Source organism: Emydura macquarii, unplaced genomic scaffold (genome assembly GCF_026122565.2).
Source record: "Emydura macquarii macquarii isolate MOO-44397 ecotype Brisbane River unplaced genomic scaffold, CSIRO-AGI_Emac_v2 contig_1253, whole genome shotgun sequence".
In the NCBI taxonomy this organism is placed as follows: Eukaryota; Metazoa; Chordata; order Testudines; family Chelidae; genus Emydura; species Emydura macquarii.
Window position 1 is genome coordinate 103,092,035 of NW_027131390.1, and position 16,580 is coordinate 103,108,614.

At 48.0% G+C, this 16,580-nt stretch overlaps 1 protein-coding gene across 4 annotated transcripts in view; it reads left to right on the plus strand.

Annotated features, from left to right (window-relative positions):
* Positions 1 to 551: 551 nt before the first annotated feature.
* Positions 552 to 16,580, plus strand: part of TFCP2L1 (transcription factor CP2 like 1) — a 44,470-nt gene continuing 28,441 nt past the window's right edge. The window contains exons 1-2 of one of the 4 annotated variants that reach the window (XM_067549659.1): positions 552 to 692; positions 6,992 to 7,143. In XM_067549659.1, the coding sequence (XP_067405760.1) occupies positions 7,114 to 7,143 (30 nt within the window). In that variant the 5' untranslated portion in view covers positions 552 to 692; positions 6,992 to 7,113. Of the gene's footprint in view, positions 693 to 2,968; positions 3,180 to 5,031; positions 6,175 to 6,991; positions 7,144 to 16,580 lie in introns of those variants that run through there. The other 3 variants (XM_067549655.1, XM_067549656.1, XM_067549657.1) reach the window with 3 other exon arrangements.

Below are 16,580 nucleotides of genomic sequence, written 5' to 3' on the forward strand. Positions count from 1 at the left end.
GGGAGAGGGGAGGGACAGCACCACCCCCAGCCCTCCTCCTGGAAACCCAGCTGCTGCCTGAGGCGAAAGGGGAGGAGGCTGTTGGCCTTAGACCCATCGTGTGCAGCACAGGGGGGAGTTGATGGCGGGGGCACCTTAGTCCTCCCTGGGGCGCTTATAGGACTGGGTGCTCTGCCCCTCCCCGGCGTCTGTGGGACTTGGTGTCCTGCCCCTCATCACTGGGGCAGCTATAGGATTGGGTGTCCTGCCCTCCCTGCTGGGGGGGGGCACCTGTGGGAGTGGGTGCTCTGTGCTCCCGCGGGGGGCACCTATGGGAGTGGGTGCTTGTCCCCTCCCCTCTCTGAGGGGCACCTCTGGGGCTAGGCGCCCCGCCCTCTCCCCAAGGGAGCAGCAGGCGAGTCCAGCGGCCGGGGTGGAGCCGAGGCGAGCCGGGCCGGGCCGGGCCGCGGAGAGGAGGAGCAGGGGGAGGGCGGGCTCGGCTGTGAGCGCAGCGCCGGGGCCCGGCCAGGCGGCGGGACTGGGTAATAAAAGCGCAGGTGGCGGGCGGGCCGGGCTCGGAGCGGTGCGCGCTGTGCCAGGCTGGGCGGCCCCGGCTCGGGCTCGGGCTCCGGCTGCGCAGGGCTCCCCACCATGCTGTTCTGGCACACGCAGCCCGAGCACTACAACCAGCACCCCAGCGGCAGCTACCTGCGGTGAGTCCCGGCCCGCCTGGAAAGGAAAAAGCCCCGAGGACGCAGCCACCGTCCCTGGCCCGGCGCTGCCCGCGCCATGTGGCCGCGGTGGCGGGCTGCGCCCGGGCGGCAGGAGCCGAGCGAGGAGGGGGCGGGCTGGAGCGCTCCGGGCCGCTGGCCTGGAGGCGCAGGCTGGAGCCCTCTGCCGGTTCCAGCCCGGGGGGAGGGGAGGTCGCGGTAGGATGGGGTGCACCCCTCCCCCGCCCCGGCTTGGCTGCTCCGGAGCCCGGCTTGGCGGGCGCGCTCGTGGGAACGCGGCGGAGCCGGATCTCCAGCCGCTCCCGGCGGCCGCCGGCGGCGCTCGGCTCAGCCCAAGTCTCTCCGAAGGCGGCGGCGGCGGCGTGTGGCCGGCTGGCGGGACATCCCCGCCGCCGGGGCGATGGGCCGGAGCGTCGCTGTGCGGAACCGCGGAGCGCGGCTCGCCTCTCGCTGCCGCGGCGGGGGAGTGACTCCCGCTGGGTTACACCGGCGTGAAACCGATGTGATCCGAATGAAGGAGGGTGACTCTGGCCAGAACAACCCCCGCCTCGGTGCTGGTGGTGGTTGGTGTTTGTTTAATTTGAACGGCCTCGGGCCGTTTCCAGGGGAGATGCACTGCCTAGGAAGTTTTCTTTCGGGGTTCCTTTGGAAGCGTTTCCACCGCCGCTGCCTGGAACTACGGGCGGGTTGGAGGCCCTTGTGCTGCCGCCCGGACCGCTGGCCGGGAGGTGACGGCTGCCCGCCTCTTGGCAGGTCGATCTCACTGGGAAGGGTTTTATTAGACTCCTGGCGGTGAGCTCGGGATTATCTATCGCCCTTGTCGGTTCCCCCTTCTTCTTAACTCGAGCCCTTCCCAGGGAGAAGGCACCGCTCTTCTGCACAGCGCTGTCAAAGGTTGTAGAAAATGCTCTCTTGCAAATTAGGAAGGCATCAGATGTTCTCAGGATAGGCTGTTTCATTCCCCCCGTTTTGGACGACTGGCTTTAACTACACTTTGTGAGCTTGTCCCAACCAGTTCTAGCCTGGCTTCTTTTTACCCCAGTCCCCACATTTCATGAAAGGTCTGATTTAAGCCCTGGGCAGTTCAGCAGGTGGCTGCGGCATGACACTATGTATAGGACAGCCCTGCATTCGCTCCCCTCTAATGAACAACTCTGCAGGTAACCGGGAAGCTTCACTCTACTGAATGTTTATGAAAATTGTTTCAAATATCTAGGGGAAGGTTTTCGGCTGGTGGAAACAGGCAAAGCATAACTCAGTTGAAGTGGAGATGTGCTGATTTACACCCTCAGGGGTCTGGTTCACAACCGGTGGCTTGTCGTTTTCAATATAACAACCATCTCAAGAAAACATTCAGCTCGCTCAGTTAAGCACTCAAAAGCCCAGCAATACCTGTGCAATCTTAAACTCTACCCCTGTATGGAGAGGAGGCTTTAAGTACAAAATCCCTTGCTAGTCCCCAATGAGTGGAGCACTTTTCTCCCTTCTCATACATAGATGCTATTTTTTCATTGCCGTGAAGGTCCGGTGTACCTTAGACTGTCTACATGACATGTTCTGTGCCCCTGAGGTACGTATTTTAATAACTTAGATGGGTCCATTGCCCAGCTCCTTCTGCGTGGAGCTGATAGATGACAGGAGCAGGCTGCCCTCACCCCAAGTGCTGGGACAGCTGTTAGGGATCACGGAGAGCATGCTACTCACTCCTAGTACGGTGACCGGTGACGGAAGGCAGCCCAGAGACTTCTGATGCCTCCTAACTCTGTCAAATAAAACCCCCATTTTGTGCTGGAACATTTGAAGACCCGTTTTCTGGGTCAGGGCTACTCTTCTGCCAAACTCGAACTTCTTGAGGCTTGTGCAGACTAGGAAAAAGGGCCCAGACAACTACATTTGATGTATCTACGCCAGTGCAATCCCTGAAGTAGACGCACTGCAGCTGTGGAAAAGGGGCTTGTGTGGGATGCACCTTGATAGCTTACCAGGATATATCTACCAATCCGCGTTTTACCCCAGTGCTGGACAGCTACACTGGGGGTTTATGTTGGTGTAAGTATACCACTGCCAAAACCCCCAGTATAAGCAGCGCCTGAGGCCATGTTGCACTAGGAGGCAGAGCGCTTTAGTGGTCTAGGAATACTGTACCAGCAAAGCCTTCCTAGAATGGATGCAGGCCCTGGGTTTGCAGACTATAATAAAACCGCCCCCCCCACCACCACGAGTGAAGCAAGCTGTACTGGTAAAAAGTCGCTTTGCCTTTGTAGCTGTGTCTGCACTAGGAACTTCTGCTGGCGCAGCTGTGTCAGTACAGGATCACATCACACCTCTTCATAAACCTGGTGGGCAGAAGTCTGTAGTGGAGACCAGGCCTTAAAATTGGTTTTCTTTTTTCCTTTTTGGGGGAGGAATCTTGACTTTCCTCATGGGAACAGTGAGTTTATTTCACTCTCCTGATTCTAACAAGCAACGGTAAGTGGATTTGACCTCAGGCGGAGACCAGTCCTGGAAAACTTTAGCCTAATAGTGAAACTTTAAAAATAAGTTCTGTGTGACATAGGATGGGAACTGTTATGGAACCTCAATTATAGGTAAAACTGCTTTCCAAAACAGTAGATTGGGCAACACTTTGCAGTCTTTGTTCGGTTCAGTTTGTCATGTCTGAATTTATATGCCTGCCGTGTGTATGATCTTAGTCCTTGAATGGCTGCTTAAGTCTTGTCTTTTTTGCCAGACTCTTGACACATTATGCTCCAGACACCATTAATAAAGTAAAATGTTCTCTATGGACCTGATCTGAAGCCCATTGTAGTTAGTGGGCTTTGGATTAGGCCCTCTGAGAATAAAAAATTCTCTTTACTTATATACAATAGCAGTTTTTGGTGTAGTTTCATGATTTTTTTTTTTTTTTTTTTTTATGATTAGACTTCCCACTTACCTTTCAGGTGAAATTTAGAGTCCTTGAATGCTTGTGGTCATAAACTATCCTAAAGCACTTTTTGCAAGTTTAAAGGAATTAAATTGGAATATGATATTTGGAATTTAGGCACTTGACTTCTGCCTCCCTCAATTTCTCCCTGTCACGTCATCCAGATAAGGAAATGTATCACTTGCCCAAAGCTGTTAATGATGGGCCCAGTCTTGCAAACACTGGCTATTTGTTTGCATTTGCAGAATCGGGCTCTTAGATTGTGGAGTCTTTGAACAGTGACTGTATGCTATGTTTTCTGTAAAGCAACTTGCATCCCGATGACATTGTGCCGAGAATGCATTAAGTATTTCTGTGCACCAGAGGTGTCTGCATTTCAGTGGAGAATGAAGTGATTCCTATATATGTGTTTGGAAAGTATTATGGGGTTCTTGTAGAAGAAATACTCTCTGTTTTAGAAATCTATCTGTAGGCGTTTGGATGTTCATTACTGTAATAAGTCCTCATCATCCAGGAAAAAGTTGGTGTCTCAGCTGGTTGAGAATTGTGATGGCACCTAAAACCAGTGAAATAATATGGGCTGGACGTTTTCATGTTGGCTATAGATGGGAAAAACTTAAGTGATGTTTCTCCTGCTTCTCTCCACACTTTCCTCGATCTGTTCCATGGCTTTATTTCTCCATGAATGGGAGTGACTTTTTGAACCAGGAGCTTCGGAGTCTTTACTGCAAACTGCATAGTACCATTTTATGTAATGGCCTCGAGAGAGCTCTGCAAAGTTGCAGGTGCTGAGAATTCAGAGCTAACAACAAGTGGGTCATTAACTTGCAGGGGCAGAGCACACTCCTTAACACTCTTAACTTCTCCAGCATGCCAACACACTCCATGTGCCTATTGATACTTATTTGTGTACAAAAGCATTAATGCAATGGATGGAGCTGCTGCCTCAATAACCTGAAAGTCCAGAGGTTTTGTGTGCTTGGTGGAGACAGGAGGTGGTTGTGAAGAGCTCTATTCTGAGCCAGGAGGTGATCTGGTTAGACTTTAGTAGCCTTACAAGCAGTGCAGTGTGAACAGAAGTTTGCTTCAGTGTTCGAGAAGCTGGGAAGGCTAATGTGGCTCTTTATACTGAGGCATAGCCGGATACGGCTGCGAACACTGGCATCTGTTGTGTTATGGGATGTCTTACGTGGCAGCTGGGAGAGAGATTCTCAGCCTGGGTGGACGGACTTGAGTTAGTATGCTAAAAATAGCAGCGTGGATACTGCACCATGCTTTAGGTGCCTGAGTCCAAAGCCCCTGGGTCTGAACTTGGGTGGCTAGCCTGTACCGGTGCCTGGAAGTGTCTAGCCTGTGCCTGTGCCTGGAAGTGTCTAGCCTGCTGTTTTTAGGGCGCTTGCTCAAGCAAAGCTCGGGGAAGTCTGTTTATCCGTACTGGGAAGCATTCCCCCAGCTGCAGAGTAGGCATGCCCTTATTGATCACGCTTTGGTGCTCTTAATGTGCGTGAGCTTCATTTTGTTCTCTGACCTCATGTCAAGGTTGGTTTCATTTAAGTCGGTAGCGTTACGTCAGCGTGAAACTGTTGTAAACGAGGTCAGAATTGGGTCCAGGGGAGCTGTGTAGATGCATCTGAGGGCAGGGTCTGATCCTACCTTGTTGACCGTTCAAATTCTAAAGGCCTTTACATTTGAATTGGAGAGGAGCCTAGGCCAAAAGGCTGGATCTGATCTGTTTTGGAGAAGCTGTGAGATCGGGATCCAGCCTGCTGGCTGGCTACTCTGTAACGGGCCAGAACAAAACCCTGGATTGAGCCACAATGTTTTGAGCTAAACTCCAAGGCTGGGCCTTATCCTCCGATGCAAACTGTACGTACGAAAGCATGGTCCAAATCCTGAAGCTATTTAATATGGTAGCATGAGATATACACATCCCAACAAGCCCACATCCCAACAAGCCATATAAACCGGCTGCACAACGGAGTGACTGTGGATTGTTGTGGAAGAAGGCCATTCCCAGCACCTAGCATTGTTAACCCTATTATTACTTAACTCTGGCCGGACCTACCCCAGCTTCCCCACACTTTATCCTGAGGTGCCCTGACTTAGACCAGCATTATTAACCAATCATAAGAACGGCCATAGCGGCCAATGGTCCATCTAGCTTAGTATCCTGTCTTCTAACAGTGGCCAATGCCAGGTGCTTCAGAGGGAATGCACAGAACAGGTCATCATCGAGTGGCTTGTCTAGCAGTCACACCAGCAGTTGGGTGGAGGGCTGAATTTTGTGGGCGAGCTGATTGCCTTTGGGAGAATGGGATTGGTTTATAGGGAGTGTGTCTAGTTTGTAGGAGGAGAGGCATGGTTTTGTGTGGGGAATGGGAAGGGTTAGGTTAGGTAGAGGAAGGAGATAGGTTGGTGGGGAGAAGGCTATTTTCTGTGAGGAGGAGCAAATTGAGCATGCTCAAGGAAGGAGGTCTGACTTTTGAGAGAAAGGGCTGTTGCTTTGTTGCACAGAATGAAACAAGCAATCCTTCACGGGTGTGTAGCAAATTGTGCTTTTTTAAAAAAAAAAAAAAAAAAAAAAAGCAGTTTCCAGTGTTCTTACTAGAGCTCATCAAAGGCTTATTTTTATTTTCTCTGAATTTTTTTCCTCAGGCTTTTTGCCCTTTGGATGAAAACCCCAAAACTTTCTTCAAAAGGCTTTTCATTTTTGTCCACGTTAGTTTTCCTCATTTTCCCCTCCCCAGCTCCCCGGAACAAAACCTACTTCTCAACCAGCTCTAGTTTATACTAAATCATGTCATTTTTGTCCATTGTACCGATGCTATGTGCTAAAGTGTGCCTGGGGCTGAATTACTGACCAGGGGGACTGCACACACTGTTAATCCGCACAAGCCAAACTCTGTATTTCCTCTTACGGTATGTCTATGCTAGAGCTGGAAGGTGTAAATTCCAGCTAGAGGAGACATACCTGTTCTAGCTCTGATTTAGCTCATGCTCTAAAAATAGAAGTGTAGCCACAGTGGTGGGGAGGGGGCAGCCACCTTCATCCTAGCTACGTAGTGGGGACTGCTAGCCCCTTCTGCGGCGCCTACTGCTGCTTCTATCTTTAGTGCACAGGTTTGATCAGCGCTAGCATGGGTATGTCTCCTCGAGCTGGAATTCACATCTTCCAGCTCTGATGTGGACATGCCCATAGTATGTCTAACTCATTGTGCGTGGGAGGTGATCTCTAGCTCTTCCATTCTGTGGGATCGTCACCCAGAAGTCCAGAGAGAGAATTTCCACATTTGGATTCTTGCCTTGTGTTCCTCGAAGTTGCTGTAAGTAAACGTGGGTTAATTATGTGTTTCAGTGACGTCCTTGCATTGCCGATCTTCAAGCAGGAGGAGCCCCAGCTGTCCCCTGAGAATGACACCAAACTGCCTCCGTTTCAGTATGTTCTCTGCACAGCCACATCCCCTGCTGTAAAGTTGCATGAAGAAACCCTTACCTATCTCAACCAAGGTAAGGAACGAAAGAAAGGAATGTCCCTTGGAAATGGCTCGTGATGAAACAATTGAATTACACTCCTCTGTTTTGCATGGGTGGGAAAAACTTTGAATTTTGTATGTATAGGAGCCAGGTTTTCAGTTGAAGTGCCACTGAATTCATAGCTGATTTATGCCAGTTGGGGATCTGGCCCACCTGTTTCCACGTAGCAGGTGCTGGATTGTACTCAGATAATTTGAAATGTGGCTTTTTTGACATGCAGTAGTATCTCAGTAATGGACTGAGGGGGGAGCCCAATGCTGATGGGTGAAGTTGTCAGACTGGTAAGCATTGGGAGTACCGCTGTTACAAACCGGTTCTGAGCACCCTAGGTCTGTTTCGGGGAATTCCTGGTGGATGGGCCGGGAAGGTATCTAATGCTCCCCCTTGTTCCATGAAGTGTGTGATGTCACCCCATCCCAGCACAGTGGTGGAACGTCATTGCTTCGTGCTTCTGTAGCTGCCAGAGTTGAGTATCTAATTTGACAGGTTATTCAGTGGCAGGTCACTGAGCTGCAGTTTAGCAAGGTTCTGCATGACCTACATTATAGGCTAACTTCTGTCCCCAGATGAACACATGCACACACCATCAGTGTCTTTGACAGGACTTGCACACACAGCTGTGGGTGGAATTTGGCCCTTCTCCTAAGCAGACATTTTAGCACCCCCAAGATATGGGTTTTGCATAGTATGGCTTTATCGCTGCACCTCTCTGGATAGGAATAAAAATGTAACTCCATTTATTTTCTGGCAGGTCATAAACAAAAGCTTTTGCCTGATGACCTACTGAAAGGCTTCTCCATGCAGTGTTGCCGATGCCCCTTTCTGCTTATCCCTAAATTAGAGGGGACCAAATATGATCCATGTCAAACAAAAACCAGAGCAGGAGAGTTATGCTGGTCAGGATCTGAAATGATCAAAGGGAGGGTAAAAGAGCTGGTGGATCTTTCTGTGAAAAGGTCTTCCAGTCCCAGGGAGTATGGGATACTTTACGATTAAAAGCAACCAGTAGCAAAATAGCGTCACTGTCTGCAAAATACCCAGGCCCATTTCAAGCTGCTCTCTGCTCCAGCTCAGCCTTGGCCCCAGAGAAGGGTGGAGATGCTAATTTGCAGTTCTTCCCTTGGTTCTGCATGCAGAGGCAGGAGAGTGCTCATGGCTAACCATCAGCTTTCCATGAATGGGGCAGCCTGAGGTTTCTTTGTAAAGCGAGATTGATCGTATTTGAACGTCTCCTGATAAATCCCATTGTGTCTTCGGGCGTTGTTCCCTGTTGTGTGTCAACAGCTTTGAAAATGGGGATATCTTCTGCTCCATCTTCGTCAGAGACAAAGGGTGTGGCTGCATGAGGACCCTCAGGAAGACTCAGGCAAATCAATTAAAGAGGCGTGGATTCAATACACTCTTGCTTTTAGTCAGGAGTGAAGTGACCTTAGTTTGCTGTCATTTAATGTCCGTGGATTTAAAAAAAACAAAAAAACAAAACCAGAAATGCAAGTGTGTGGAGAAGTAAATTACAGAGAGCATTCACATGGAGTGTGTAACACGCTTTAATACATGTGCATTGACTTCAAACCATTAATTGATTTGCCTTCACTCTCTTGAGTGTCCTCGTGTAAACCTGACCAAGGAGGCAACTTCTGCCCTTGCTATGACACTGTAACTCCAGGAAAGCCAACAGACTTGCTGGGTGTGACAGGCACACAAATGGGGTTTTCAGAAGTGCTCTGCTTTGATCTAATTCTCCTCCCATGGAAATTGATGGGACTCGTCTGTGGGAGCAGAGTTAGGCCAGTGTTAAGCATTTCTGACAATCCCACCTAGAAAGGATTTGTTTAGGTCCAGTTTTGGTCCTGTCTCCTGTGACCCTGTCCCGGGGTTACAAGCAAGCTGGCTGCAGCTGTGGCTACCTGGACTGAAGTACGGTGCAGAAGAGCATGACTAGAATCGAATGTGAACAGGCATTTTTGGTCTTTTTTTGAGATCCGTGCTAAGCAAACTATGCTGTAACTGCTGACTCCTGCTCTGTGGAGAGCATGTGTTCTGGGGAGGAAGAGGGGTAAGGAATTTCTCCCTCTTCTGCCTCTATTTAGACCCTGCGAGGTGGGAGGGTCTCAGAGCTCCCACGCCAAACCTCTACATCACAGTTAAACAGCCACTTAGCCTGAGTCAGCTGACCCAGGCCAGCCATGGGTGTCTGACTGAAGTGTAGATGTGCCCAAAGTGACGAGAATACCCTCTTGAAATTGAGATCTGCACCAAGGGCCAGCTTAAGTGGTTGGCTCTGTGTACGCAGATGAATTCACCCACGTTCAAGGTGTGCACCTCTTTGATGCCGCTCCAGGGGGTTGTCTCTCAGTTTACACTTGCAGCCAGCTCTGCTCTGTGCTCCACACAGTGCCCCTCCCAATAGGAAAGATAGGATATAGCCCATCTCTGGTAGATAGGGCATGGCTGTATACTATATCCCTCGGACAAAAAATCCTTTGTCCTTGCTTGTTAGGGAAAGGTGCCAGAGCCTAGCTAGCATGTCTCTAGCTGTGGCCTTTCCTGAGCAAAAGCCAAAGCTTGTATTGGTCCAGGGATTGTTTTACGGTGATATTTCTGGGGTATCTCTTGTGGGGTGGGGGGAAGCAATTTTAAATTCCGCCTTCCATCCAGATTCGCTACGTTTCTCTTGTGCGTGTCCAAGCAATGGTTTTATACTAAGTTTAAAAATAAATCATAATTTGTCTTGTAATCCCACCGGACAGAGTCCTTTTGAATTGGCAGATGACAAAGTCTGATTTAAATGGGTGCTTGTTTGTCAACTCATAGAGAGGAGTATTTCTAAAGGTCTCGTTCCCATTACTTTTGTGTCTAAAGTCTCGTGGGAGCACTGACTTCTCTGGAGTAGAAAAGTAGGACGTGCATCGGCTAATTTAAACCAAAAATTGAAGTCTTTTAGACTAATCCCATTTGGTTTTGAGGAAAAATGTCTTTCTCCATTGGAACTGTTCCTGAGTCCTGAGCTATGGAAAGCTTCCACTTTGGGATAAAAAGGCCAGATCTGCTCCCCGAGGAGCTCACAAACCAATGCCAAATACGGCTCAGTGAAGGGGATGGACAGGGAGTGTGTGGGTGGGAGGGGATTTGTGGGTGGGTGGGAGGGGGATTTGTGGCGTAGGAAAGATGTTCCATGTGTAGGGGCAAACTTGGAAGAAAGCTCAGGAATCTGACATGACTGGCGTTGTTGATTGAATGAAGGAACAAGGAGGGATGGGTAAGAGAGGGTGGGCAGAACTATGTAGAGTCTAGAACGTGATGGCAAGAACCTTGAACTTAATGTAGTGGTGAAAGAGCCTGTAGAGAATTAGAGGGGGCTGATAGGAACAACTGATAAGGAAGAAGCATCGACTAGAGGGGGCCCAGATGGGTGTCAGGGAGGCCACATGGGGAAGGTTCTGGTACTCTAGGGACAGATGACTAGGGTCAGGAATTGTTTTTAGCTGTGCAGACAGAGAAAAGGTCAATTGTTATGGAGGAAGAGGTTTGGAATGGATTCCCCTGGAGGGGGCAGTGAGGGTGGAGCTGAAGAGGATGCCCAGGTTATGAGAGGACAATGTGGCCAGTGAGATCGGTGGAGAGGGTTTGAGGTACAACGAGGCATTGAGTCTAACTGTTGTATTAAGTTGATACGAGGACAAGCTCATTTGCAAAACGTTGAAATCCTAGATTCTTGTTGGCTGCAGTTAGAGACCCAGCCTACAGCTGAAATAACTGAATATTGCGATCCACCCCGTCTGCACTCCAGAGACTGACTCCCTTACCCTTGTTTCTTGCAGTCTCCGCCCTGTGCTTCTGCATTCAGTGTGAAGCTGGAGCCAGAGCCTTGCTAGACGCCACTCTTCTAAAATAGAAGCTTTTGGGCCAACTGTTTTTTATCACTGTTGCAACTAGCCTGTTTTTTTTTTTTTTTTTTTTTTAGCACTGTTTCAATGCCTGCTGTGGATTGTCTAAAACGTCTTCTCTAGCAGCAGCCCTACTACGAATTATCCCATTGGCAAGGTGTCTTGATGCAGTTGTGTTTTCCGGGGTTTGTAGCAGTGGATGCAAGACATCTTACAGCTGAATTTGGCTAGAACTGGTTGGAAATATTTTTCAGCTTGGTTATCATCCTGAATGTGAAAAAAGGGCCAATGAAAGTGAGTTCCAGCAATTGTCCCAGCAGGAGGTAGTGCGAGCAGAGCAGGCCAGGCACTGACAGCAGATCTGATTGGTGATAATAAGACAAAGGAGGCAATAATAATTGTCCTTTATAGTGTCTTCCAGCTGAAGATCTCACAGCATGTTGATCAACTGTAAATAACCGCTGTGACTAAGAGTTATCTGTAGCACCAACTCCAGGTGTTTTTTTAAAAAAACAAACAAACAAACAAAAAAACAAAACCCAAAATTGAAACTTTTTTAAAGAAAAAATAAATGTTGGGATCTTTTTCACTTGCCTGTGGTTTTTTTTTTTTTTGTTTTTTGTTTTTTTAACCTTACAGATTTAACTTTGAATAATTTATCCGCGACCGTGAGGGCTAGAAACCTTTTTTTTTTTTCTTTTTTTTTTTTAAATGAGAGCTTTGATACTCATGTAATCACCTGATTCCAGGAGATGGGACTTTAAGAAAAAGGCCAAATATTGCAAGAATTGTGATTAAAATTGAGAGAGTTGGCAACCCTGCGAGAGTGGGGTGTGTGCGTGAACAAGCAATATATTACAGATGGGTTAAAGTGAGGCACAAAATAGATTTGCCCCAGGTCATCTAGGGAGTCAGTGGCAGTTCCTGGGAGGGAACCCAGGAATCTTGCATCTCAAGCCCAGGTATGCAAATGTGCAAACACCAATGCACTTGTTCATGTTTGGAGATGTGTGTGCCAATGGCAGGTGTGCCCAGACAGCCGAATTTGAAAATCAGCTGCCTAGTGTTCTGCTGTAGCCAGCAGACAACATGCGCTAAGAACTCACATAGAGAAAAGGAGTGGGAAGTACAAGAATGTGAGAGGTGATTGAAGAAGACCCCCTGAAATCCTAATGGTCTGGGGAGGAGATAGAGCTATCTAGAGGAGGAAGTAGAAAGAAATCCATTGCCTTGGTTATATTTTAAATCTCCAGATCTGGCCACAAGACAATTCTATAGCTGGAGACCTGGATTTTTATACTTGGTGATTTATGAAAAGAGGAAAGCTGTTTTGTATTGACACTAACTCTCACGGAACTGAGTTTTTATAGGGTCATGACTGTGCTTGAATGTTTGTATGTTTCCTGGAACAGTCTTTTATTTGCCTAAACCAAGTGAACAGAAAGCTAGGAGACCAGCTCTGGCTGGATGTGGTTCTTGGTTAATTATAGCTTCATTTGCAAGAATACTGTTTTTCATTTTGCGTCTCCCTGAGAAATTGGCTGTTTTTCTAATTGTCACTGCAATTATTGGAAGGCTTAGGGTCCTGTCCAAGGATTAAGTTCCCTTCTGGCCTACCCTTAGCTAATATGAGCTCTGCCAATGCCACAGAATCCCTCCTCTTTGACACATTTCTGGGCTGTCCCTGGCTTCCCATCATTTCTAAGAATTGTTTGTAAAGTTGGTGGTTCTTTGTCTTCACTTTCATGACCAGCTGTTGAGACTCTCTTTTTGTCCTTCTGTTGGCACTTCTCAAGCTCAGGGGATGGAATTGGCCCTCTTACCTCCATTACAAGCAAGTCTGGATAGGTTCTTGGTGTCCTACTCCAGCCCCTTCATTTTGCATTTCCTTGCCTCTCACATGTGTTTGTCAGCTTTACTTCCTCAAGATGCACGGTGCTATCTCCAAACCATACCATCCCTCAGGTCACCATCCATCTTGCTTCAGTTGACAAGCGACTTGGAATAAGCAGAGCATCAGAGCACAACTGTCCATTGGAAGCAAGAATCTCATGGCTGCCCTTTAAGCTTGGAGCGTTTTCTATCCTTCCTGCTAGCCTCTCTTTGAGTCTCATCTGGATTAAATTGAAGTCCGTGTGTTTGCAGTCCTTAGTCAGGCCAAACTTCTGCTGAAACCACTGGACCTGGTTCTACGCTCACACGATGTCAAACAGCTGTAGCTATTGAAGGCTGTGGATTTATGCTGCAGTAAAGAGACCAGACTCAAGACTGAGTGTAGACTGCAGGATTGGACTCTGTGTTTCACTGGTGACAGTCAGCAAGCCTTCTGGAACATTACATGAACCTTATTTTATTTGCTCTAGGTACCTTTCATCTCTAACTTTGGATGTTTGTAACTGTGGTGCTGAAGTTTCTCCTACGTTTCTGCTGCGTTTGATTTCGGAATGAAAGCACCTGTCAATCCAAGGGGATAGAGTAGTTTTCCAATCCACTGTTCTACCTCGAAGTGTCTTCAAAACCTGCCCTTGAGGTCATGAATAAGCAGTTCAGGGGGGCATTGTGGATCCTTGTTTTGACAAACCTGTCTGCTGGTTGCTTGGCTCTGTAGATCAATGAGGGAAATGCCAATACCTGATCTGAATGCTGTAGAGATGTTTGTAATCGCCACCTTCTGAGGGGGCTCCTTCACTTCATTTCTTTACTCCAAGTACCCTGCATTTGTTAGATTGGATGTTTCAGGAACCAGAGGGGGATGCTTCTTGTGCTGATGTACCAACTAGTCTTGTAGCTTAGTGCCCCAGGCTTGTATGTGCTGTATGTGAAATGAGCTAAGGGTCTCCGGCTACTTCTTAATGGCAGCTATCCACGCCGCAGGTTCGTCCTCTGCACAGCACATCTGGCACTGACTAGCACTCTTAATCTGGTTATTTTTCATGGAGAGAGCAAGGAGTGAATGACCAGGCACTACAATACATCCTTTTCCCTAGGTGAGAAGCCTCCAGGTCAGGGTTAATGTGCTCTGATGGGGCAACGCAGGGAAGGTTGCACTGCTGCTAACAATAATGCCCTGCACCTGTTCTGTGCTTACATAGAAAACATTATTCTCTCTGGAAATACGAGCCTTGTAATGTTGTAATGATATGGTCTATCTTTTGTATTAAAGAGGCTGTTACTCCATTCTAGCTCATTATTCCTAGTAAACACCGAGTAATGGTTTGTGTGAGAGCTATTCAGACAGTAAACAAATTTTCATGAAAGCTACACGTGACACAGAATCTGTCCTACTGTATCTTCAAAGTGTGCTAGTAGGTGGACTGGCTTTTCCAGCACAGGTGCTAGTCAGCAGACAAATTGGGACTTTTCTTTCCACTAGAGCTCATTATTGTTTGTTTGTATTGCAGTAGTGGAGAGAGACCCCCACCAAGCTAAAGGTGCAAGATACTATACAAACTTAATACGCAAGTCCCTGTCCCCAATAGTTTATCTAAATAGACAAGACAGACAAATTTGGGAGACGGTGCATTATCCCCATTTTACAGATTGAAAACCGAGGTAGAGAAGGATTAAGCGACTTGCCCAACATCACGTTGGAAACCTATGGCGGAGCTCGGAATTGGACCCCACCTCTTCTGAGTCCCACTGCAGCATCCCAACCACAAAACCCTCCTTCCTCTTGGTTACCTGGGAAACATGAGCAAATACTTTTTTTTACAAAAGAAAAAATCTTACCATGACAGACATCATAATCCCACTGTCAAAACTTGCAGCTAGGAAACTTGTGCAACAAATGGCATCAGCTGCATACCAGGACAGCCATATCGGCTGGAAGCCAGCAAGGGCCTTTATCCCAGCGGCAGAGTGTGTGAAGACACGCTCGGATCTGGACAGTCAGAGGTACTGAACATGTAATTGAGATTTACTCAAGACACCTGAAACATGCTAGATCCTTATTGATACAGAAGGCAAAGGAGAAAATTTTTCCCCGAGGAAGAGAGAGGATTATCTCCCCTGCTAGTAAAATCATTATAGGCACCAGCCAAGGCCAAGTAACAGCCACCCTACTATAATCAACCCAGAGTAAGTGATATCTGCTGTCACCCAAGGAAATGAACCAGCTATACACAGAGCTGAGCTTAAGTTCTGATGACTCATTTAGGAACTGGAAAGTGTTTCAGAACCTGGGGGCTGATTAGATGCTCTTCGTTCAAAAAAGTATTTGCCTTCGATCAGTTATTAACTTAACTGGAACACAGGGTCTCTGTGACAGTGCAAATGAGATGATGTCATTTTAATCCTCGTAAATCTCTGTGCGTGCCCAATGTGAACTAGATTGTTTGTTTGCAGAAATCGGAGCAGTCTCGGGCTGAGCTGAGTGCTGGTGCAGAAAATAAAGGTGGTGAGCCTTCCCTCCAACAAACCTGACTCCTGAGTGTGAGTTAAGAGGTACAGGAAGGAAAAACTGTGCATGAGGGGGGGAGGGCAGAAGAAAGAGGGAGGGGACAAATGGCTGTAAAGAGGCCAGAAGAAGCCAGAAGAGGAGACTGATACAGGAACTGCTGGAAGGTCGGTTATGTGAATTGGTACTAGAACACCTGAGCTGCACTTCATTGTATTATTCCTCCATCCCCTCTCTCTTGGCTGCAATGAAAAGCCGGGCAGAAACTGACTGTGAGCATAATTCTCTGGTCCCAGGAAGGGCTGTGGAAGACCCTTGAACAGAGTGGGACATGATGACACGTGGGAGCTGTATTTCCCTGGCACCCCCAAAGTTGTTCTCCCTGCCCCCGGGGTTCCATCCTCTTAGCACAGAAGGAGATTTGAGAGTGGCCTGTCACATAGCGAGTTGATCCCCAACATCCTCTGGCTAAACTTCCCAGGCTGCATCTGTTGAGCTTACTCAGCCCTGAGGCTGCAGTAAGCAACCACACAGCAGCTTCCAAAGATGGGAGACTTTTCACCCTCCTGGCGCTGCTAATGCCAGCGTGCACAGGCTGTATACAGGATTCAGGGCTTCACTTCTGCTTGTCTCTGTCTGAAGCAGGTGTTTCGTGTAAAGGGTGTATAATCCGTTGGCCCCATGCCCTGAAACTATCTTGCTACTTTAGCCAGAGGATTTATTGAGGAACCTGCTGAAAGTCTCTCTGAATGCACATCCCTCTGAATGGTGTCATTAAGGTGTTTTGCCTGCCTTGTGCGTGCTTGAGTTTTGGAGAAGTGGCTTTTCCCTTCCTTCCCCTCCCAGCTGCATTCAGTTGGGCACATTCTTTCACCTTTATCAATGCTGCATCTGGCATGTCCTTGTTAAGTTGCTAAATGGAATTTTTATGAGTGTGGCCCATAGTTTAGCTTAATCCTCAAACAGTTTCTAGTCTGATTATACCTAGGTTCCTCTTTGTGTCGTTCGGATCTCATATTAAGGAAGAGGGTATATTTTTCCTCTCTGGCTTCCAGTGATTTGGCGAATACATACTCTTATAGTCTAGCTAGGTGAGCTAAATTACTTTTCTAAACAGGCCTGGAGCC